The sequence below is a fragment of the Pholis gunnellus genome, assembly GCF_910591455.1.
Source record: "Pholis gunnellus genome assembly, chromosome: 19".
NCBI classification, from domain to species: Eukaryota; Metazoa; Chordata; class Actinopteri; order Perciformes; family Pholidae; genus Pholis; species Pholis gunnellus.
The window spans coordinates 14,983,654-15,008,168 of NC_136546.1; the positions used below are offsets into that span (position 1 = coordinate 14,983,654).

Here is a 24,515-nt window from a genome sequence, read left to right on the forward strand (position 1 = left end):
GATCCATTCTTACCTCAGGGTGTAATCAGGTCAGGTAGCAGTCCTATACTTCCACAAAGCATTACAGAGCTGTACGATCCACTGGCTTCCCCTCAGACACAGGCTTGCTGGTCTCACACACAACCAGAAACACACGCACACTCCTCCAAACTTCAACTCGTCTCTATCTACCTGCCTCTCACTCCGTACTCCAGGTGTCAGGTTCTTCTCGTTTTTTTTACTTTCTAGTAGAACTGCGGTCTTCTTCTCTTTCTCTTTCTCTTTCGCTCCGAACAAACATGCAGCCGCTGGAGAAAAGACACAAACGGGCAAAAGAAACTACGCTTGTCTCCTCGAGTCAATCCATGCACAGCTCCTGTCTTCCTCGACTCCAGTAATGGGGAACATTTCACTCGTCCTGTTTCTCTCCTCCTCTGCCTCCTCCCCTTCTTTTTCTCTTCTCCTCCTCCCCCTCATCATCTCTCTCTCTCTCTCTCTCTCTCTCTCTCTCTCTCTCTCTCTCTCTCTCTCTCTCTGCTGTCACTCACTGCAGACTCACTCAAGCTTTCATTTAAAGCCAAGGAAGGTTTTAAATGTAACAGATGTAGCCTTTTTAGACACAAATAAACTGAATTCCACATTGCAACCAGCCCGTGTCTGAAAATATAACATAACTGAAAAAGTCAGAGCCCCCAAAATTAGAAACATCCGTGTGTGTGACTCAAATCCTGCTGACGGTAGCTCTAGCGTGATTAAGTCCGCAAAGCTAAGGCGGTAAATGGAGATGTGGCGTGGCTGTGATGTCAATGTCTTGCTGTGCAGTAGAAAGTACAGGCCAGGCCATAAACTTCACACCATCCCCCCCCCCCCCCCCCATCTCACCCACACCACACCACACACAAACTCACATGTACACCTGAAAACACACAAACACACACATTCAGTCCGAGTTAGTTGGAACCACACCGGGCTGGATGTGTGCATTATATGTGAAGTGTAGCTGAGATGGAGGGATGGGTGAGGGCGAAGTGTCAACGAGGTGGATTCCTAGCTGCCTCGGTCTGAAGATGGCACTCTTTCGCTTTGGTCTTCAAGGTGTCGTCAGGGGAGGCCCACGCCCAAGCCGCACACTGAAACCAGCTTCGACGTCTGACCATTCTCGTCCAAGATACCGTCGCTAACTTCACCACACTAATACAAATTTAAGAGGGTCATCTTTTCTCTCTCACCTCTCATGGTATTAATTAAGTTCAGATTTTGAGGTTTCTGCCTCAAACTTGTCTTTATAGAAAGTCAGTTTTCAGTGGGAGTACTTCCTACCTACGGAAACTCCTAAAGTTATCATTCAGACACGCATTTTGACATCTTTCTTTTCTTAGGGTACTTATCATTTCACTCACGTCCAACCTCACACCCATTCTGAGTTTGAACGCACATCAGAATAGGATTTGTTGGGCTATCCGGCTAACAGTACCCTGAAAGAATGCATTTTGTACAGACGGGATTTGCAGTTAGAAGCGTCCGTGTTATTTTACGAAGTTTGTTGGAAATTCTGCCGATTCTGGTTTATCATACTGTTTTTAAGCACCACTTTTAATCTTGGTCTTCTTTGTGCTGTTAAATGGCTGTGGCACTGAGTTGTACTGATTTAAATCTAATCCAATTGTGGCAATCGGACCAAAAGTTAATTATGTATTGGGAAAATAGCAGAGTATAGTATCTAAACAATATGTTATTTCCTTTTTTACATTACCACAGAAAAGACAACTAAATATGATAATGTAGTAATGGATGTTGATACAATGAATATTGAGGTATGGGATATACTTTACGGCCAAAGACCCCACTATAATGAAGTGAGATTTTTTTCTAATTTGTGAAAACCGACCCTTTAACTCGCACAGCACAGTTAGAATGTTACTGTACATCTACGATGCAGAAGAAAACAGCTGAGAAGGGTGCAGTACATATGTAAACAGGCCTAGAGACCAATTTGGAACAGGGCGACTGTCTCCAACCGTGCACCAGCCACCTTTAGCTCGGTCACCAATGAACAGCCTGATTGATAGACTGTCTGTGAACCTATGTGCATACATCAGTGCAAATGTCTGTTGAAAGTGTGTTATACGTGCATGCCGACATACGCTTGTGTGCGGGACGCTTGAGCGCGTATGTGGAGGACTAGCTGTCAGAACAGATTAGGGTGTTGCCGAAGCGCTTGACAACTCAAGCACTTTATTATTAGCCAGGCAGGACGCCCATCAGGAGGGGGTTGTCCAAAAACATCCCCGATGAAATATTTTCACAGCAAGTGGAGAAGGGAGCAAGGGAGGTGTCCCAAAACACGTCTGATGAAATACAAAAAAAGAGTAAAAACAAAGCAAAACGGTAGCGTAGCGTGGGTACATCAGAGCAGTGAACTGAGCAATAGAAGCGGGTAGTATATTAGAGAGCTAAATGGCAGGACTCGGCTTTGGTTTTTGTTGACTTTAGGAGATTTTCAAAAGTGTCTGAGGTGCCTCGCTCCCTTTTAAGAGGCCCTCGAGAACAACTTTGTTCTTCAAGTGGAACAACAGCAGTTTATCTTCCACTCGGCAAAAAGCAAGACAGACGGAGACAGACTCTGCTGTCTTCATTTAATTTGTCTTGCTGTTATTTTCTATTTTTCCGTAGTGCAAATCATTTTTTGAAAATTCTATCTCTACAAAATGCATTTAATTATCTTAGATCAATATATTTTTAAAATGTATTTTTAATCAATTCATTTTACAACATATCTATTAAGTATTGAATGATGAATGAGCCTTATTAAGAGTTAGATGATACGATCAATACCACTCTCTTGTTTGTATGATATATAGGAAGCTAATGCTTGGCTTACCTAAAATTGGTTAGCTTAGCTTAGCATGAAGACTGGAAACAGGGAGAGACCGCTAGCGTGGCTAGGAACAGGCAGATGACAAAGACGATAGTTGTGTAGACTTCCTAACACATAACGGGATTCATTGGGAGTAATCATTAGGAAAGAAATTCTTTCACACATGCACAAACACACATACGCGCGCACACACACACACACACACACACACACACACACACACACACACACACACACACCTGTGCAACATGATCATCCAGTCATCCCTGTCTCTGAGATCGGCTGGTGTGTGTCGACCACAAAACACATTCATGAAGGATGTTACTCACCACACAAACACAACCTCCATCTCTATCTATCCTCCACATTCTCTCTCTCTCTCTCTCTCTCTCTCTCTCTCTCTCTCTCTCTCTCTCTCTCTCTCTCTCTCTCTCTCACACACACACACACACACAGAGTCTCACACGTTTACCTGTCCCCTGCTCAAAGCTCTCTGCTCTCCCCATTTGTATGAGTGGTTATCGGTGTGGTAATTCTATCCCCTTCCTTTCATGTAAAATACATTGTGCCGAGCCTCCTCCCTCCCTCCCTCCCTGCCTCCCTCCACCACTCCTCCTACACCCCCCAGTTCCCCCGGCCTGGGGAGGTGTAAAACTATCCTTCTCTTTATGCGCCCAAAAATGCCCCTTTTTCTGGTGTAGTAGGAAGCTATAAAAGAAAAAAGAAGGAGTGAGGGAGTGAAAGGGAAGAACAGGGTGAGTCTGTGGAGCAGGGAAAAGGTGGAGGAGGAGGCGTTTGGGCAAAAAGGTACTCTCCAAAAACATCTCTCTCTCTCTCTCTCTCTCTGGTTTTACCTGCCTCACATGAATTTGCCAAGAGCTGCCTACTCACAATTTGAAGGGTTCAGAGAAGAAAGTACATTCACACACAGTAAAGTATCACATGTCGCTGAACCTTTGTCTTCAAGACGAAAATAGAGCTAAAACTTAGACGCTGACCTCTACATTGAACCCCCAAGACAATACGAACAATCTGAGAAAGGAGAGAACAACACGCAGCATGGTCGCCCCGAGCTTTAAAGCACCGAGCTGTTACGCCACTCAGGACAGAGAAAGAAGTTACAGTGAATTTGATAAGGCGTATAGGTGGTGCGCGAGTTCGCTTGAAAAAACAATATATTTTAGGGAGGGAATGATCGTAAACTGATCGAACCATCGTGGACGTGACATGTTATATATGAGGTGCTTTAAACACTAGACCAAGACTTTTCGTGATAGTTATTTTTTAACATTTAATAGCCCAAATACTCAATCAAAAATATAATCAATATTAATCCATACTAAAAATAATTATTGGTTGCGGCTCTAATAAAGCAATACCGATTTCTTCTTTAGGGGAATGGTTCGTTTCTGATTTTGAGTTTTCTTGCTGAGAGTTAGATAAGAAGGTTGATACCGACCATGATTGTCCAAACATCAGTTTATCTAAGGTCAATGTAAATGGAATGTAAGATTCATTAGGCGTTGGCTAAAACAGGAAGCACAGTCTTCACCGATTCATTGTTGCTTTTGGTTATTTTCATGGGATTTGCTGATAAGAAAGAAAAAAACGTAAGCTAAGAATATACAAAATGTAAGCATTAGGGTCAACAGAATTAAAAAGAGATTCTGAGGCAGGGCTCCTCGACTAGAAAGCGGCTCAGGCAAGATTTGGTGCTTGAGTGGATCATTTCCAAAATAACAATGCAATCAATTGTGTTAAAGTAATTGCCCCACAGACAATCTGCGGCTAGGAGTCTGGGCTCCAGGGCTGCTGCCCACTTCTCTGTGACCCATCAGATTCTGAGACTTGATTAGGAAATTCAGCGAATCCGGGTTGTAGGCAGAAACAGAAAAGCCACCATTGCTGTGGTCACGGCTCACTTGTAAACCCTTGTATTAAAAAAAAATGTGATGACATCAGCTGCTTCAACAACAAACTGATATGGAAAAAAAGGAACATAAAAGCCTCGAGCCTCTGCTCTGTGAAATCAATTGCACCTTCCGAAATAATCCTTAGATTCTTCAGTTTGAGATTCTATTCTTGCCTACAACAGACCAGTCATGCCTACATGGGGCCAATGGTGGGCAGCTGTACTCCTCATATCCCTTGCTAGCGTGGTACAATGTTACCTAGCTAGCAGAAATTCCACTTTTACACTATCATGTGTATTTTCAAACAGTTAATTTCTTCTGAATACAAGGCAAGGAATTCCATTCTAAGCTATAACTAGTAAATACTGGGTTAAATTGGTCATCTCTCTATAACTATGGACAAAGAGTGGTCAGTGCACTTTTCAAATTTTAGAATCCCAAAGATAATTTTTTTATTTAATCAACTTGTAGTGAACACGCATGTTTGGGGAGGAAGAGCAGTAGAGGAGAACAGTGAGTAAGGCCTCCTCGCCGTGCTGGTGGTCTCCATATCTGCCATTTAAATTGGCTCCTCATTGTCTCAGAGAGTGAGGGGATCACAGACATGATTTAATGCAGCTTTACTCAATGGAGACAAATGAAAAGTCACTGATGGATGTGTGTGTGTGTGTGTGTGTGTGTGTGTGTGTGTGTGTGTGTGTGTGTGTGTGTGTGTGTGTGCGGGCCGGTTCTGCGCTGTTAATTGTGAAGCGTTTGGCCTCGACTGCCCCTGCTCAGCTAATCTGATGAGAGTGATTAAAAAAACAACTGGGAGAAACCTAAACCAGTCTATGGCTGACCAGGCACACACACACACACACACACACACACACACGCACACATACAGAAGCACTCCAGAACATCACTCTAATCATGGCACTGAACACACAACTCAATATGAAATGTCTAAAGGTATGGTAACACACTGGGACAGATGACTGCAGAGTGAACTGAAAGATGTAGTTTAGTGCGGAAACAATAAGTTGATACTAGTTAACACTGCTATAACATATATCTATAACATTTTATAGACAATGATTAATATATTAATAGAAAATCAGCAGCCCTAAATAATTCATGATTCTCCACCTCCATGCTGCATGATGTATAACAGTCGTCGCACAGATTAGTCACCAAGATAGAAGTTGTGACAGTATATAGAACAGATGCTTAAAACTAAAACTGTTTGTTAATATTATAAGATAAGATATGAGATATTTAGGACGAATCTATAATTGGCTTGGAGAAACGTGACAAACTCATGCTGTGCAGCGAACGGTAGGTCAAACGCGCAGGACCTTATTTCTTGTTTGTGCAGCTGAGGGTTTGCAAACCAACCAAGTATGTGACGCTAATTTAATATAAAATCTATAATATTTCCATTTGATAAAACGATGAAATGGTGCCGTCATAAACGATAAAGAGCTGCGGAGAGACTATTTATGACACCGGGAATAAAAAGGGGAGAAAAGCCTGGAAAAAGACATCCACTGGTATTCATATGGACTCAATGTTTTCTGGCAGGATTCAGCTTTGATGAAACGGAGAAAAGAGCGAGTGGACTAGAACAGTTTGAGCTTCTCTGCTGCTGCTGCTGCTGCTGTGTGAGACCTGAAGAAACACAACACCATCCTCCTGCAACCCCCCCCTCCTCCTCACCCTTCCTCATCCTCAACCCGACCGCAGCTACCGCACCCCCCGTTCGGTCCCCATACCGCAGCCCCCCCCCCCCCCCCCCCCTCCCCCCCCCGAGCACCTCCTCATACCACCGAAATCAATGAGGTGTGTGTGTGTGTGTCGGGAAAAAGATCAGGTAAGAGGGCAAAGAATTCAAAAGCAAAAAGAGTGAACATGTTTGTGTTTTAAGAGTTTAACTCAAGGAGAGTCTGGAGTGTGTGTGTGTGCGCGTGTGTGTGTGTGTGTGTGTGTGTGTGTGTGTGTGTGCATGAGCCTGTGTGTGTAAGTGCGTGTCTGTGGCAGCAGCAGCCGCATCAATAATTAAAGCTAATCTCATTAGGCCTCAGATCCCTTTCAGACGCTTTTAATTAAATGATGAATGGCCTCCCAGCTGCCTGTTAAATAATGCTGCTCATGACATCACAATGTGTGTGTGTGTGTGTGTGTGTGTGTGTGTGTGTGTGTGTGTGTGTGTGTGTGTGTGTGTGTGTGTGCATGTGAGAGGTACGCCATAAGGTAGATATCCTTAAAAAAAAAAAAAAGACAAACGGAGAGACATTCAGAAGACAGAAAGGTATGCCCTCACATGCCATCTGCTCTCAGATTCAATATTGTAAGAAGTTGCTGCTGCCCTACGCACCGAGGAGAGCGAACGGGTGTTGAGTGTCTCAAAAGCTGTTCCATCATACCAGGCCCCGAAACACTTCATATCATCTTCCTAATAAAATCACTCGCAATACCATATGTCTGCGAAGAAGGAAGGCAGCTTGAGGGAGAGAAGGATGTACGTAAGTGTTAAAAAGAAAACAGGGACAGGCAGGGAGACCAAAAAGGAGAGCTCGGGTGGGGGGGGGGGGCAAAGAGACACAGAGACCATAGGCCAAATCTGAAAATGAGAGCAACAGGTAAAGCAGAGGACAGGTAAGGGTGCCAAAGCGCCCTGGGCTCCAGACAGCATGGACCTGGCTATGAGAACACCCATAATACCTTCTGTTTCTCATCCCCCTCTACTCTCTCTATCCCTCCCTCCTCCCTCTTTTGTCCACCTCCCCCTCCCTGCTCTCGGGCTGGCTCTGTATCGGATTGCTGACTTCACAATAGGCCCTGAATCATCACTCTAGCCAGAGAGACACAGGGGGAGACGAAGAGGCGGGCTGGCCGATGGAGGAAGAGATGGTGAGACAGACAGACAGACAGACAGACGGGAAGAATCAAGGACAGGGAGAACGTGTGTCTCTGGGCATCAACGTTGGATCCATTTCAAACACGGTCAGATGGACAAATGGGCTTCCTTAGGAAATCTTGAATACCCAAATTGCAAATAAAAAAGGAAATTTGAAAGGATCTCAATACTTCTGAAAAGCGTACAGCATGCTGTTTGTTCTATTACACTCCGTGTTGTACTTTAGTTTCTTACCTGCGAACTGTCACACACTAAGTCTATGAATGTTAATTTAGGCATAATGTATGGACAAATTCGACTCTTGTCTTCACCGTCATTGTGGCCGTTTTCAAAAGGAATGCTTAGTAATAAAAAAAAAAATTCTGAAGGAAAAATCTAAAAATGTTCTGGTTCCAACAAGATATGTTGCTCTTCTATGCTTTTACATAATTGAAAACCCGAATATCTATGTTTGAATCTGATGTTCAGACAAAACAGGAACTTTGAGCACATTACCTTGGGCTCTTCTGAATTCTATAACGTATACCTTTAACTCTAGAAAAAAAAGGTTTCAGCGAAGTTTTGAAATGAAATGAAATAAAAGAAATTGATTCATCGATAATGAAAATATTCTTTAGCTGCAGCCCGAGTCTGGGACAGACAACACAGAGACCCAGATCTCAACCCACTTGGCCTCGGCGACCCCTCTGATACCTCTTTGATTCTACGCTGCAGAGAGAGAAATACAATCTCCCAGCAGAGCAGCAGAGGAAGTTCTCCAGCAGGCAAGGCAAGCAGGTTCCTCCGAAACCAAAGCACAATTGTTGCAATTTCATTTCCTTCCCAGTAAAATGAGGAAATATGCACCTTTATTTCTAACCAATGGCAGATGAGCGTTTAGTCAGAAGACCAGTACGAACAAAAGGTGGGCTGTGCTTTCAAGGGTCTATTTATAAAAGTTGATGCAACAAAAGAAATATAATGTTTTACTACTTCAGGACTTCTGTTAATATAATGATTCAGAGTTTGGAGTTTCTTTAATAATCAATTTCTCATGCTAAAATGTTCAGGGGAGAGAAATGTAACATCTGGCATTCATGTGACTTTCCTTGAAAACTCTTTGAGTAATCAATAAAGTGAGGAATCTTGGCTTGAAATATTGTGCCCTGATTGACTTCCATTAAACAAGCTCGGTCACAATGTGAGGCCGTCTCTCCACTCAGATGACCTCAGCCGTCCCACACCACAGCGAGTTTATGTGTATAACAGAGAGAGAAACACCTACACACACATGCTCTCACACAGACACACGCAGCAGACACTAAAGCACACGTATCATGTGGTTTCCTGTCTGGTGCGTTCCTCTAGAAAGCCCACGCCGGTTGCTCCGGGTTTCTAGATGGATTCTCCAGTCTGTTTGGGGGGGTTTGTGTCTGTCAGACTGTGATTGGCTCGCAGGCTGTCTGTGACCTGCTCACCTCACACCTAGCCGGCTTTCTCTAGCCGGCCAGACTCTCACTCGACTCTCTTATATGTGAGTTAAAGATTATCTGAACCAACGCAAGAACTGAATCGGTTTCGGTGAGAAACAGATGTTTTGGTTGTTTCAGCTCAAATAAAACTCATGTCAAAACAAAGAGAAAGGGAGTTATTTTTCCATTTATCCCATGAAAGTAGGATCCTTTATCTGATTATTTATTTGGGCGGTTTCAACATTTACTTTGTGGACGAATCTTTGCCAAATGTCAGAACACCAGAAAACACGTCACTGTTGTTAAATATTCAAAATATTGAAGTAATTGTTCAATATATTGGGAGATACATTTGCTCTCTTGCCAAAAGTTAGATGAGAAGATTAATACTCTAATGTCAGTCTGTTAAATACAGCCAGCAACTGGTTTGTTTAGCTTAGCATAAACGCTGGCAGCGGTCGGGAAACAGCCTGGCTCTGTCTAGGTAACAAATCTGTCTACCAACACCTGTAAAGCTCACTTATTAAAATGGCTTATCTCGTTTGTTTAATCTGTACAAAAACAACAAGTTGAACTTTTATAGGCCTGACTACTTCTTGGCTGAGGAAACTAAATTAGTTGCATCTCTTTTCCAAAGGGAAGACATTTTTCTTTTTAATGATTCATTGACTTTATTCAGGCTCTCAGTGTTGCTCATAGCGCCTTGGTCAATCATAACAGGTATCGTTCAGAACGAAGCTTGAACTTTGAGTGATTTAAACTACATGGGGGTGTTGGGGTGATGGATATCTCCTGTGAGTTATGTCTCCGAGTCAGTGTGGATTGACACATTTCATAAATTGGAAGCGTATCTCCTGTCTGTGTATGTGGTGGACCGCCCATCACTCTCGGCAGGAAAGCGAATATTTCCTAAAATGTGAAACTATTTGCTTCAAATATAAACATCACCATCTTCCCGATGACGAGTTTTGCATGCTCCATATTTAGCTTTTTTTTTAAATGTGTCTGCTACTTCACCTCCTAATGAAATCAAGAATAATTACTATTATTACATGAAAATATTGCCTTAAATAATTTCTTCCCTCTTACAGCTCAGACTGAACGGCAGCCTCTCACAGCAACACTCAGCTGTCAACTAAGCATAAATCTTACAAGAATCACTGTACACCCAGCTGAAATTGAAGTGCACCTCGGTGCCACAACTAGGATGCCAGCCTACTAGAGGGATGCCAGGGGGTAGCTTTTACACTCCACACTCCTGTGATCTGACCACATGCCTTGTCGCCGGGCAGATTTGGAAACGACCGTCTATGACGCCAATGCACTCTTGGCAATCAGGGTTGGGCCGTGCTCGCATTTAGCTACTGCTGCTGCATGTAAGTTTGTGTGAATGTGTCTGTATGGAGCTGTAGGGGTGAAAGAGGGGTGCAACCTGACCCCTTTGCTCCTCTAACTTGGTCTCTCTCTCCGTCTTTCTGTCTCACCCCCCCCCCCCACACACACACACACACACACACATACACACACATACACAGACTGGGACAGCTGCCATACTCGGGGCCTCTCCCAGCGCACCAGAGGAAAAGGCTACAGCTAAAAGAGCCCTTTTTCCCTCTTTTTTCATCCTTTTTTCCTCCTCCTTCATCTCTCTCACTTTTTTCCTTTGGTGGCCATACATTTAAATCCTGCAAGGCTCCCCGGGGTCAACAAACAGCGGCGCTCCCCCCCCCCCGTCTCGCGCTTCCTCCACTAGCTAACGGACTGGAGACTTCTATCAGGGCTCTGTCGGATCAAGAGCCATTGAGGGACTACGTGTGGAGCGTGTGCGTTTGTGTTTGTATTCTCGAGGACTCGTGCTGGTCTATCATCACTAAATATCTGCTTAATGCTTAGGCAAATTCATAATTGTATTTAACTGAAATCTTAATAAAACATTTGATCCAAACAGCATCATCTGTTCATCACCAGCTCAGAGAGCGTCACTCAAAAACAACAATGAAAAAAAAAAACGATTATCACCTTTTCTCCGAAGCTAAACAAATGAGTGACAACAGGTGGAGTGAGATGCTTAAACAAACTAAAAGTAGCATTAAGAGGCTAACCACTGTTGGCCCTGCCTCAGGCTCCTTCCAGCGCTCCCCGAGGACCCCAGACGGCAGGCTGGCCCTCGACAGGCAGGCGGCCAGTGAGGACGCCTGACCATAACCCAGATGACGTGCGATGGATATGGTGGGAAAAGGGCGGGGTGGAGGAAGTAAGGGACGGGGGGACTTTAAAAGGGTAGAGGGGAGGCATGGGGGTATCAGCTTTCAAAAGACAACTCCCCGAAACTTTGTGTGTGAGGTCTGCGCTGTTTTCTCAGTCACCCGAGACACGCCTATTTCAATGGTGCAGTGCAGGGAAAACATTCAGAGGAAATTCATCACAATAATAGAATACATTTACAAATTAAAACCTTCGTTTTTAATTCAAGTGAAATTGAATTTGTGAAAGATGTCATTCGTACTTGGTTTAGGTTCAGTTGTAATCAAAATGAGACAACAAACACAAAGCTGCAAGGAAAATGAAACAGAGCATGAAGAAATATCTACTGTGAGCAATACTGATATTGTTATATGATGCGAATATCGGATTGGATTTAGCTATCATTCAGACTTCAAAACGGTAGAGTTGAAATGATTAATTGATCGGTCAATTCACAGAAAATGAATGGCCAACTATTTATGTAATAGTTAGTTGTCATGTTTTAAGCAGAAATGCCAAATGTTAATTGATTTCACCTTCTCAGTCGTGATTATTATTTCTTCTTCGATAATATTAACCTACATTTATTAAGGTTTGGACTGTATGGGACCAAACAATGCATTTGAATATGTCTTCTTGAGCTTTGGGCAAGTGTGACGGGCATTTTTCACTTTCTTCTAACATTTTATGGGCCAAACAATTAAACCGACGGATGAATAGACATACAAGCCGAACAGAGGTAGGACTCATTGCGGGGCTTTTGTTTTAGGCTGCAGTCGTTTTAGCTTGGTGTGCCTTGCAAGCAGAATGTGCATCATGCACTAAAATACTGATTCAAAATTACATTCACAACAACACAATTTTGATTCAGCTTCATAAAGTAACTTGAATAATTTTGTGCAAAAAAAGGTAAAGACCAAACATTTCCAGAAGTCACAAATCTCAGCTCTGTAAGTCTACAGCTCTGTGCGGTAAGATTAAAATCTCTGTCCTTGCTCTGAGGTCTCATTTCCAACCTGAACAATTAATCAATGTCTTTGAGCCGCAGCTCAAATTCACATTACAAATGATATCAGTGCCCTATTTAAAGCAGGTGAAGTAATTGGGGAATATGGACATCAATATTTCATATTTGGATGGCGGCAAGACAAGATGGATGCTCCTCTCGTCCTCTTTCTTTCCCCCTTTGTCTTTTTCTGGGCCTTTTCGTTGTCTGCATGTACTGTACTGTATGTGTTAGTGACAGTACTCTGCTGGGGTCAGTCCGTAATCTAACCCGGGGCGAGTCTGACAGAGCAACACAAAAAGTGAGGGAAAAACAACATACTTCATGGGCTCTGTCCCACTTCGCGCTATTATTACTGTCGAGGCTGGCAGGTCAGGGGGAGAGTGAGGGAGCGAGAACCAAGCTTGATGGAGGAGGAGGAGGAGGAGGAGGAGGAGGAGGAGGATGAAATTACACCTGTTCTGGTGGCTGACTAACGACTTTGAAATGCGAGCGGACCTCGTCGCCGCCAAAATCATTTTCCCAACAATACGGCCTGATCTTTAAACAAGCAGAACTGGGACGCTGCGCTGACGTGACGCAGAGACGGCCTGCTGTGCTCAGACTGTGTGTGCGTGTGTGTGTGTGTGTGTGTGTGTTATTGAGCTTTTAAAAGATACTGTATGCTTGAAATTAAAAAAATACCTACTTTTACAATTGTGTTAACCAGTCATTTAACAGACTGTGGATTCACACACACACACACACACACACACACACACACACACACACACACACACACACACACACACACACACACACACACAGTTCCTAAATTGATGTCTCCGTCCAGCATTGTTTCTAAGCCTCATTCACTGCTGACTGCTGCCATATGGTTACTGTACACTCACTGAACCACATCTGCTGTATGTTACCACACACACACACACATCTCTCAATGCACCCATACCTCAGACTTGTGTGGCCTATACAAGGTACCCACACACACACACACACACACACACTCACACATGCATACAGTAGCGTTTAACTCACCATCTGTTCGTTGAGGTCCTGTGAGGCCTCCATGGTTTCTTGGGTTTTGATCCGCCACACGCTTGAAGGGGCAAAAAAATTTGAAAATAAAATGTAGTCAATAGATATGAAATGAAAAAAAGTCACCTTTTTCTATTTACCTTTGCACAGGTTTAAGCATCACCTGTGCTATCTTTGTTTTCCAGGGATGTTGCTTGAACATTTGCTCGGGAGGGTTTGATTGCCAAATTGAATCACTTACACTCACACTGTGGATGAAACCACGCACCCAGACTGCATTATTTTCTTTCTTTTTTTTATGTCTATGTGCATCTGTCGGTTAGACCCTCTGTCAGTGTGTTTATGTGTGAGCAACAGGAGACTAAAGGAGGGAAGCGACAGCAGTAACTTCAACATATCATCTTCAGCCGAGGGTGAAGTGGAGAGATAATTGCAGAAGTAAATATCAACAATGAAAATGGAGAAGTGTAAATGATACGGCTGCTTGGCTGGCTCTGGACCACAGTCACAGTGGCTGGCGAGCACGCGAAGACAGTGAGTGACCCTATTAATACTAGACAGGAGACAGGTTGGCGCAGGAGTCCGGAGCGACGCAGAGGCCGAGGTGATTGTCGACAACCTAAGTGAGATTGGATGTTGCGATGAGGGGAAAAAAAGAAGACATTCTGTCCTTGTTTTTTGCCACTGTCATGCAGAGGGTGACGCTGCAACAAAAGGTCGGCCGAAAGAATGGAAAACAATGCCATCCTCCCGAAAAGAACGGCACAAAGTGGCTCCCCTGCAATATTGTGTAAAAGTTTGACAGTTGAACAAAAAGAGTAGGCGGTGAGGACACGCACTCACATGCAAACACAAAAGTCCTTCCCTGTCATTAGATCTGCTGTTCCCAGCAAGTGTGTGGTAAGGAGTTCACATGAGCAATTCCCAGCTCATTTGCCCTGTGAAAATGTTTTTAAGCATTTGCTCTATTTCACTTCAAAATAAATGAATATGTTTCTACACCTGCACTTTGAGCAATGTGTCAAGAGCAAGCTGCAAATGTCCTTTCCTGCACAGTGTTAACGTGTCATACAGTGTGTTCAGCTAAGTGAACTAGGGCATATATCAGACGTGATGTGTGCACGGTGAGTATGCATGGACACATATGACTGTGTGCTCTTCTACAAAGGCTGGACAGTAGTTTAAATGTCAATTATATCTAAAAATGTGTCTCAAAATAACAAGTAAGAACATTAAATTAGGGCAATATCAGACTTTTTTTCTGCTCTGTGTGTGTGTTTGTGTGTGTGTTTGTGTGTGTGTGTGTGTGTGTGTGTGTGCTACTGCACTGTGTTTTCTGGCTCAATCCTTTAAACTAACTGGCAGCCTTTTAATTTTTCATAGGGTTCAGCTCCTCCTCGCCTGAAACCGAAGACAATAATGCGTCTCTCAGGTGAATTGATTTGTGCCCGAGCCACCCTCCCTCCCTCTCCCTCCCTGTCCCTCCCTCCCCCTCCCCCTCTCCCTCTCCCTCCCCCTCCCTCCCTCTCCCTCTCTCTCCCCCTCTCACCTTTGTGGAGGGCAGAATCAGCCTTCTATCTGTATGCTTTTCACTCTCCTCTTCACAATATGTTCTTCTTTAGTGAGGATGCAGTGGGCAGTAAACACACACAAAGGTCAAGATGATCAACCATTTAATTGGAGAACTTTTGGGGGCAGTAAAGTGATACATTAACACTAATAGTGGGAATCAAAGAACCATAGTAGAGTAAAATAAGTCTTTTACAAATATATATGTAAAAATTGATGCTTTTAATATTCTTAAATCATGTCTTGTGACCAACTGGTTTGCCCACCTCTTAGGACATGTGTCTGCCTCACACGGCCCTAAAACCAGTAGTTACCTGACACTGCACTGGGAATCAATAATGCCTGCCATTTCCTTCAGCGTCCCAGAAGAGAGAATTAGATTTCGCACTATGGCTATTGACAGCGACATAGGGAACACATATGGGACGGCGGAGGATTAGAAAGTGGACTACACGGCCACGCTGCGGTAATTTCACGCTATAAAAGCCGAAGAGAGGAGAATGTAGAACAAACCGCAGACTGCTGCCGGCTGGAGAGGTTGTAGTGAAAGGTCACATATTCACTTCCACTCCAGCTTGATTGACTGAACTATCGTTTTTACGCACAGATCGATTTTTTTTTTTTTTTGGCGACACTTTGACGCCGTTGAAGAAATGTTTTATATTCTTCAGACGAAAGATGCAGACACGCTTGTTCTCTCTGTACACTCTATTTTCATCAGCAGTTCTATAATAGGTAGTCCACACACACACATACACACGTATATATACATTCTAATTTTTTCTTCAGGACAAAAATCGAATTAGAAATTTTGGGAAATGACCTTGTAAGAGTATGTTCCATATTAATGGCACGAAATGATGAATAGGGTTTGATTAAATGTAATATTAAATGTAATACGTTTTGCAAAGCTTCAGGACTAAATCCTGCGGAACTGCGTTTCAATGTCTCAGACAAATATTCTGCAAGAGTAAAATACAATTAAAGAATGACAAAAAGAAACACGTAAACATTTTGAAATAAAAAGGGCAGAAAAAAGGGATACAAAAAATAGTCCCTCATAAAATGATAATGAAATGTTTACAAATATTTTAATTTATAGGGCAGAAAACGTCGATCCCCAGCACGTTATATTTTCCTCATCATAATGGAAAACCGGCCTTTTCAAATTAAGAGCAGCTTATTTTGAATTCTCAAACTGTTATTCAACTCAAATGAAAAAGGCCATACTTTGTTTTCAACCTCTATGTGTACAGAACTTTATCATGTCACCAAATCTCCACACACCAAATCCAGTCCATCCATCTCTCTTGCGCATTAATGCGCATTGGTTAAATATGAGTCCTCAATGTGAAATTGAATCTGTATGGATTACGGTGCTGTAGACCTATCCGATTTGGAGTCGGCGCGTAACTTGTTATGTTGTTAGGGGCAGGCCAATAGCCAGCGGCCATTCAAGTCCTGAGAGCTCGGCCATGGTATAAGATTCCCATTTCCTACATATCAAATATAAACACAAACTCCACGTGGGATGAGAGGAGAGATGGGGAGAAAAGTCGTGGACACACAGAGGGATGCTGGCAGAACACTGACGGGAAACAAAATATTTCCATGTGTGATGGAATCTAGATTAAAAACTGTAGAAACCTGCAGTCCAAGATCCTTATGGCAAATAACCACCAGAATAAAGCTCATTTTATTTTATTTTATTTCAGCAAATGTTTTAAAACATCAGAAAAGTGTCATCACCAGTTTTACAGGGCTGTGGCTATTATTAATTAAACTCAAATGAAATACTGTTAAATTATGTTTGTGCCAATCTATAAAAAGTCTTTACCTGAAAATGGATAAAAAAAACATTTATCTCGCCGAGATCCCGAGGCGATCTGACGAACTGAGTCGTAAGAAAATTGGACACCAAATGAAATAATACAATCATCATTGACAGACGTATTAATAGCTGAGTAATTGCCGTAAATAAATTCATGAAATTGTCATACTTAGCAATTGAATTAAAATTAATTGAATTAAATTCGTTGTTGTTGGGACAAATCATTTTAAATAAAGTACGATTTGTACAAGAATCATGACTTGATGCTTCGTTTATTATCTAAGATTGCATGAAATTAATCAGACTGAATCAATGCCAAATAACTATGACAGTTATCGAGTTATCGTCCGCGGACTGCAGCCACCTGGACTGTCACCTGACCTCATATCTGTCAGAGTAAAACAACAGACCCGTAACTGTCTGTAAATAAAGAAACAGAGTCAACATACCTGTTAGTATTGCTATCGTCCCAGCAAGAAGCTCCCAGATTTCCTTCACTTCTTGGAAACGCTCATAATCAAATGTGGTGAGATCTCCGCACAGCTCTCCCTGCTGTTTGCAGGCTGTCACTGACTGGATCAAAACACTTCAGCCACTGCTGGCCATCACCCGCTGGAGTCCCAAAAAATACGAGCCCGAGGAGTTAATCAGACTGGATTAAACTAATTTACAAACTTAAACCGGAGTCACGGGTCTCGGTTTCGGTGACCGGACCGCTTTTCTCAGCGGGAAACACCATTGTTTTCAGTCCGTGTCCAAGTTTTGAGCACCAGGCTGTTCAGAAGCATTAGGCTCAACTTCATTATTTGAAAACGGTCTTGCTGCGCATGCGCTCAGCTGCCATGCGGACACAGTTGGGCAACTATCCAAAGGACTAATGGGGTTCAGAGGGGAGGGCTGGGGGGATACCAAAATGACATTCTTATTAATAGTTTGGCCCAAATGACGTGCTCGCAGTTTTATTTATCCCATCAGAGCAAAAACAACATGCACACACTGACCAGCTTATCTATCTATCTCTATATCTCTATATCTAACTGTCCGTCTATCTGTCTCTCTACCTGCCTACCTATCCATCAATATATTTATACACTTTTATCTTTTGAAATAAAATGATAAGAATGAGAAAAGCATTGCAATCAATCAATTTCTTCCTTTGTATGTCCAGTTGACCCAAGAAGCTGTCAAATCATTTTCAGTATTTTTTTTAGTAGTAGTTCCAATAAAAAAAAAACTCCTCACACTGCCGTTATCTGCAGCCACTATTTCTTGAAAAACATGTTGCCAGAGCTGTAATATTTTGTCTTACTGTTTGAATGTCAACTCCATGTTGTTTACAAACCCTCTCCAAAATGTCATAAATAGTCTAATTCTAGTGGAGGAACCATATTGTTTATGCATTTACTGAAAGGTATTCAATTTAGTATTACTATGTTGTCTTATTATTTATGGGGCAATATTTAACAGTAATATATAGAGGATAAAACAAAAATAAAATAACTCATTACACGTTCAGTTTAAGACAAGACTGCACCCAGAGAGACGGAACTGGTGCATCACCCCAACAAAAAACAACAAAGTTATGTTGAACTAAAATATATTTCACATGCAGTTGGAAGATTTTTGGATTAGAAATGTATTTGTAAGGCTCCATGCATTTTGCAAAATGTTGTCTTTCAAATGATTTGTTTAAGTTTTGGAAGATATAATTAAAAATGCTTGTGCTTGGCTGTGTATTTTCTTTTAGCTCTACCAAAAGAAGACGAGTTTCCTAGTAAACAACGGGATACTTAGATGAAGTCTGGTCAAATGTAAGAATCAGTCAGACTTTGTAGTTTGGGTGCACTGACCCTTCAACACAGCGGACACTCTTTACATGTCTATACTGTGGAGGATGCAGACATATGCAGCTTCTCAGTTAAAACCATGACTTGAAACAGGCCCCTGACAGAGAGCCATTTGAAAATGTACATATCAAAGCAGACATGATAGCAAAAGTACAGAGTCAAACCGACATGCAGAGGAAAAACATGATGCTGGTTCAATCTGTTTACATTAGAATAAAGAAAATGCAGCACAACTGTGCCAATAAAAGCCAGAAGACATGCTGGGTGAACAAAACAAAATAACAAACATGGCTCAAATAAATTGTGTGAGAGCAAAGTCAGACAGCGCTGTTCCACAGTGGTCCCGGAAAGATGACAGATTTGGCCACGGAGTGTAGTTTATTTTGAAAAATGAAATGTTTGTTATGGCTTATGGATTCTGTGACAGTTGGATCCCGCTGGCCTCGGATCAGCGCTCTTTTGCCATGCTGTCATATATTTGGGATGATGATGTCAACAGCGTCTCTGACAGATCCCTGATTGTTGGTTTTTCGACATCTTGCAGACACACACACACACACACACACACACGCAAGCAAATGCATCTTAGACTCTTTCTCCTGCTGTTGTGTCCATCACATGCACACAAATGCAATTTGTTTATATGATTTAAATGGCTTCTTGGTAATATTATGTGGAGTAAAAAGAGCCAAAGTTTCCCTGGCACCAAACACACAATCATTGCAAAAAAAGAGCTCTGCTCCTTGTGGCCTTGGCCGACACATCGGCTGGCAGACCCAGAAAGAGAAAGCTGCTGACATACTGGCAGAGCAAAGGGATCAGGGATCAGAGAAAAAAAGGAGGCTGTGATACATGTTCCTACTTTCTCTCTCTATTTGTCTTTTTAGTTGATAGCTGGAGATTATCTCAGCTGCAGGAAAACATGGATGCAGTATTAATGATGTCATACATGCATTAGTGGCCTCTATCTCATCAGTTAGACGATTCAGGGAGCTGAGGCTGGGTCCTCTGAATCAAACAACACAATATGTAATTTATCCCTGCCCTCTAGACGGACACATGGAAGAGTTTTCTGACGCCTCTAGGACAGCATCACATGCCTGTGCCTTCCAAAAGCAACACAAATCACAGTTACAACGTATTTAAGTTTTATGATGTGTTTAAGGTTTGGTTAAGGTACAAAATTGATTTGGTTAAGGGAGACATTGAGGGTTGGGTTGAAATAAGTACTTTGTAAAGGTTGGGAGAATTTTTGGTTTGGATGACAATGACTCCATTACTTCATTAAGGTTAGCGTTGCTGTCATGGTTACAATGATAAACATATGGTCAAGGTTCGGGATCGATTGAGGTCATGCTTGGAAAAAAGAAACCAACACTGTTGGGTGGAAACGGGAAATGAATAGTGGTGGAAACGTTTCTCTGGAAGAGGTCGAGTTCGTGCAGCGATAAAGACACATCCCTCTCTGGCTTCCCACCACATTGGAAATACGTTTTTCCTGCTTTCGGGTTTGATAATAAAAGTTAATCGAGCAGAAAATCCAGGTAAAAATCGATAGAAGATGTACAACTTAAAGATGATCAAATTATTTTATAAAAATCGGGGCGTCACTAAAACCACACTTTCAACTGAAAATAAACATCTGCTCTGTGTTCCTAAATACAACGTGCGAATATTTAATCAGTTCAAGTACAACAAGACCAGCTTTAATGGAACATTAAAAGTAGTCTTTGGGTAGAAGGCGGCAAAAGACAGGGCATCGGTTCCTCCCAAAAAACTATATGATGCCATGCGTATGTGGGCATGACATCAGACGGTGACTGACGTGTGTGTGTGTGTTTTGGCACTGCATTGGGAGGGTCAAATTCAAACCTTTGGCATGGCCTGTGGACAGGCACTGGCATGGCAAACTGGCAACTCTAAGAGAGAGAGAGAGAGAGAATAACAATTACTGTATTCATTGTCGCTGAGACAGTCTTCATCAAACCAGTCAGGTAAAATAGCCCTTGATGCTTGTCTGGAATTGTTCCATAAAGTTAAATTATGTTCAAATGAACTTATTTGTGTATCTTTTATTTTACCAGGAATATTTGGAGCTGGTTTGTTCGTAGGGCTGCAGATGTCTGCCACCTCCGGGACTCTTTGGGCCTCATGCAAGAACATTGCAGAGGCCTGAAGCCGCTGCTCTGGTAACGTTTCATGCAAATGCCCCAACCAACCAACAAGTGTCACCAGTGCAGCTAAAAGGATATGATCCCTCACTGGCTTCCCACCCCATTGAAAGCAATGTTTTCTTGCTGTTGAGCGCAGACAGCAAACACGCGGAAAATAATCTGAAAATGATTGTGCAACAAAAATATGTGACAAATAAACTTAATGGCCATTGTTATGACGGGAAGGTTTTGGGAAATTTCCAGCACAGTTTACTTTCCGTCACAGTATCAGTTGGTTTCTAGTCTTGTTTGACTTCTACCCGCTGTGCCTACCCCCTCTCCTTCCGGCAGCAGACTCGGGCCTGAACCCTGCTGCTCAGTGATTGACACATTCTGGCAGAATAAATTAAAACCTCAAGCTGTGACAGATCCCGAAATAGCAGGAAGCTGTCGCTGACCTAAAGTCTCTAGTGCCACATGTCAGCAAGCTTAAAAAACTTGGCAGAACATTCTGCACAAAGGAAGCATGTGCAGGTGTTTGTGCGTTTCTAGTGTGTAAATACTGTACATGAGTCAACAAGCGCTAATCTATGTTGATGCTTTACCTACACTTGCAGTGTCAGGAATTAATCCTACAGGTGGTCTCAAACTGAATCAATCTGCCGCAGTTTCACTGCTTTTTATGAAATATTGCGGAAATCAATTTCAACTAGTTCAATTAAACTGAAACCACTTTGGAATTTGAAGGCAGTGGCAGATGGATCTATTTTTTCAGCCAGCTGTTCTCCGGAGGGTGACTCTGGGGTGGGGGGCTAAGCCCCAAGATGTTTAGTGGCATAGGACTGCGGGTCCCTTTGCCAAGTCACAGAGCTCCTGGTTCTTGCCAAGCAGGGGGTGGGTGAGAGAAAATGCCATTTAGCTGGCCGGTATTTATAGATATGTTAAGAACTTGTGCTCAGGCCGGGCCGAGGTGCTGACGACGTAAAACGAGAGGACGCTTCCAGAAGTCGAGTGTCAGGGCACACAGATAAAAATACCCGGTGAAAGATGGGCCTGGTCATTAGTGGCGCAGTCTGGCATGTGACATGGCAGCATTTCAGAGGTGATTTATGATTATTACTACAGCTAACCTATACCTCTCCCTTTCCTGCCCCCACCCTCCATCCCAAATTGGTTTGCCAAAGGGAATGGTGCATGGGGTTTATTTCAGGGGCGCAGTGCACAGAATTTTAGACTTTGGCAAAGTGCCACAGCTGGGTTTCATATTTTATCGCAATATCAAAAGAAACGTAAAAGCGGTGTTAAAATAATCTATCCTGTTAATTAAGATGGCGGTGCACGAGTCGAATGCATGCTACATTGCTACTCATGTTTCTGACCTAGATGCAGGTGCAAGGGTTATTTTTATGACCATGTTAAAACAGCACTGATTTGCTATAAGCATATGACATGACTTACTATTGGATAGATGTATAGATATACATATATATATATAAATAATTATGCATTACCATGATGTGAGAGATAGAGAGGGAGGAATAATGAGCTCATTGCAGAACGCGGCCTTGCCTAATTGCCGGAGCGAGCTGCCACAGGGAGGAACAAAGGAAACATTTAACACATCGTAAATTCCTGTAATGTCCTGCTGAGGAGCTGCCGCTCTAGTTACACTTTCAACTTTTTTTCGCTGACTGTTCGGCAACAGAAAGAGACAAACATGATATGGTAAAAGACAGCTAAAGCAACATACCAATTAGGCTTTTTCTCCATGTTTTAAGTCTCTGGCCTCCTGTCATCATTGCAAAAATATGTGTCCCTTTATTCAGATGGGCAGACAGTGGATTTCAGTCTCAGGTGCTTCCAACCGTCATGTGGCAGGAAAAGTTCTCTCGATTTTAAATGAAGACGTTTAACATTTAAAAGCTTGACGTACGCTTTAACAAAAAGATTTCTGGCATTAACCCGCAAAGCCTTTCAGACATAATCAGAGCTATTAATCACGTAAAGAACATGACTGATGTTTTCTTCTCCCCATCTGAAATAGTGTATATTGAATATCGAGCCCAGATTTAGACTTATAGTGTTTATAGTGTTTCTCAGACAGGAAAGCTGTGCAGCTGAATGCTGTTAGCGCACACAAATACAGCACTTCTCTCTCCAAGAGTCTGCAGAGAAGTGCTACAATGTCTCGCTGAATTCCTTCCCAGTCTTTTTTGTCCCTCATGGCAAATGATGGAGCATATGCTTTACTCGCAGAGATGGTGATCAAGTGTGTGAGAGCAGTTGAGGGAAGAGATGGAAAGAGGGAGGGAGAGCGAGAGTGTGATTTTGTCCCACATTTAGCTTCCTAGGAGACTCCTCACTCGAGTGGAAGCATGATACAGTACAGTACGTGTGTCCCACATAGATGTGTACACCGTGTGTGTGTGTGTGTGTGAACACAACAAGTACTGCATGTGTGTGGGTTTTGGGGGGTATCAGGCCAAGAAAATTAGTTTACCATCAGCTGTGCTCTGGCTTTCATTCGGTCCCAGCCGCTGTCCAGTATTTCTTCCAGCTCCCTCCACCTAATGGAGGCTCAGGGCGGTTTTACTGCACCACCCTCGGGAGGCTACTGTGGCCAGATCCAGAACATTTGGCTTTATGTGGATTGAATGTTTTATGGTTATGGACATAATATTTAAGTATAGGAACAGTCTCACATGAATCCACCCCCGCACCCCTAATAATAATTACACCAGCATACGAAAGGTAAGTTGGAAAAGTCTGTATACGAGAGCACAAAGTTATGTAACCAAGCTCATACTATTAAGCAGCGGTGGAATGTAACTAAGTAGATTTACTCAAGTACTGTACTTAAATATACATTTGGAGTACTTTACATGAGTATATTTTTATACTTCTAGTCTACTACGTTTCAGAGTTAAATATTGTATCCTAGGTTTTCTTTCATTGTAATTATTTGTCAGTTAAAAATTAAGGCATAATATCTGAAAAGGTACAGTTGAACCCACTGGTCAATTAATCAATGGATGGAAATTGTATTGGCACCTATTTTATTGATTGCTGTCATTTTTCATGCAAAAGTATTTCATGGCTCCATTTTCATAATTATTTTGATTCATTTAAAAAAAATATTGAGGTTTGGACTGTTGGTTAGACAAAACAAACATAAATACTTTGGACTTTGGGAAATTGGGACGAATTTTTACAAACCAAAAATGAAAAAATCATCAGCAGATGAATCCATAATTAAAATAATCATTAGTTACAGATATTAAATAGTTAGGATTGACCTACAAGAGTCAAAATCCATAATTGTGATTAATGCACGAGTAATACAAATCTGATGGTATACAATATTATAACAACCGGGGGCATTTTTATGAATTGGATACTTTTATTTGATATACTTTATGTGCTTTTTATTGATTATACTTGAACACTTTTACTTCTAATGGAGTATTTTTTGTCACAGGGTGTGGAGGACTCAAAAGCAGACATAACCAGAAGCGGAGTGGAACGGGTTTTAATGAACCAAGAACACAACAGGAAACTTATAGGAACACAGCAGGGAATCCGAGGACAAGACGAGAGACGAGGGGGGAAATCCGGCAGGTCGAGGCAGGGCAGGCAGACTGGGAAACCGGGAAACCGGGAGCAGGACGAGCCCAACGGGCGGGTTGACATGACAATGATCTGGCAAAGTG

At 42.4% G+C, this 24,515-nt stretch overlaps 1 protein-coding gene across 5 annotated transcripts in view; it reads right to left on the reverse strand.

Moving 5' to 3' along the window:
- The window catches only part of eya4 (EYA transcriptional coactivator and phosphatase 4), a 39,545-nt gene extending 21,949 nt beyond the window's left edge, over window positions 1–17,596 (reverse strand). For 4 of the 5 annotated variants that reach the window (XR_013767512.1, XM_079179877.1, XM_079179878.1 and 1 more), the window contains exons 1-2: window positions 17,255–17,596; window positions 13,406–13,466 (exon numbers count right to left, since the gene is read on the reverse strand). Coding sequence is in view for 3 of the 5 variants with exons in the window: in XM_079179877.1 (XP_079036003.1) it covers window positions 13,406–13,438 (33 nt within the window). In the remaining 2 variants the exon portion in view is untranslated. Of the gene's footprint in view, window positions 1–13; window positions 254–13,405; window positions 13,467–17,254 lie in introns of those variants that run through there. The other variant, XM_079179876.1, reaches the window with a different exon arrangement.
- Between the last annotated feature and the right edge of the window lie 6,919 nt (window positions 17,597–24,515).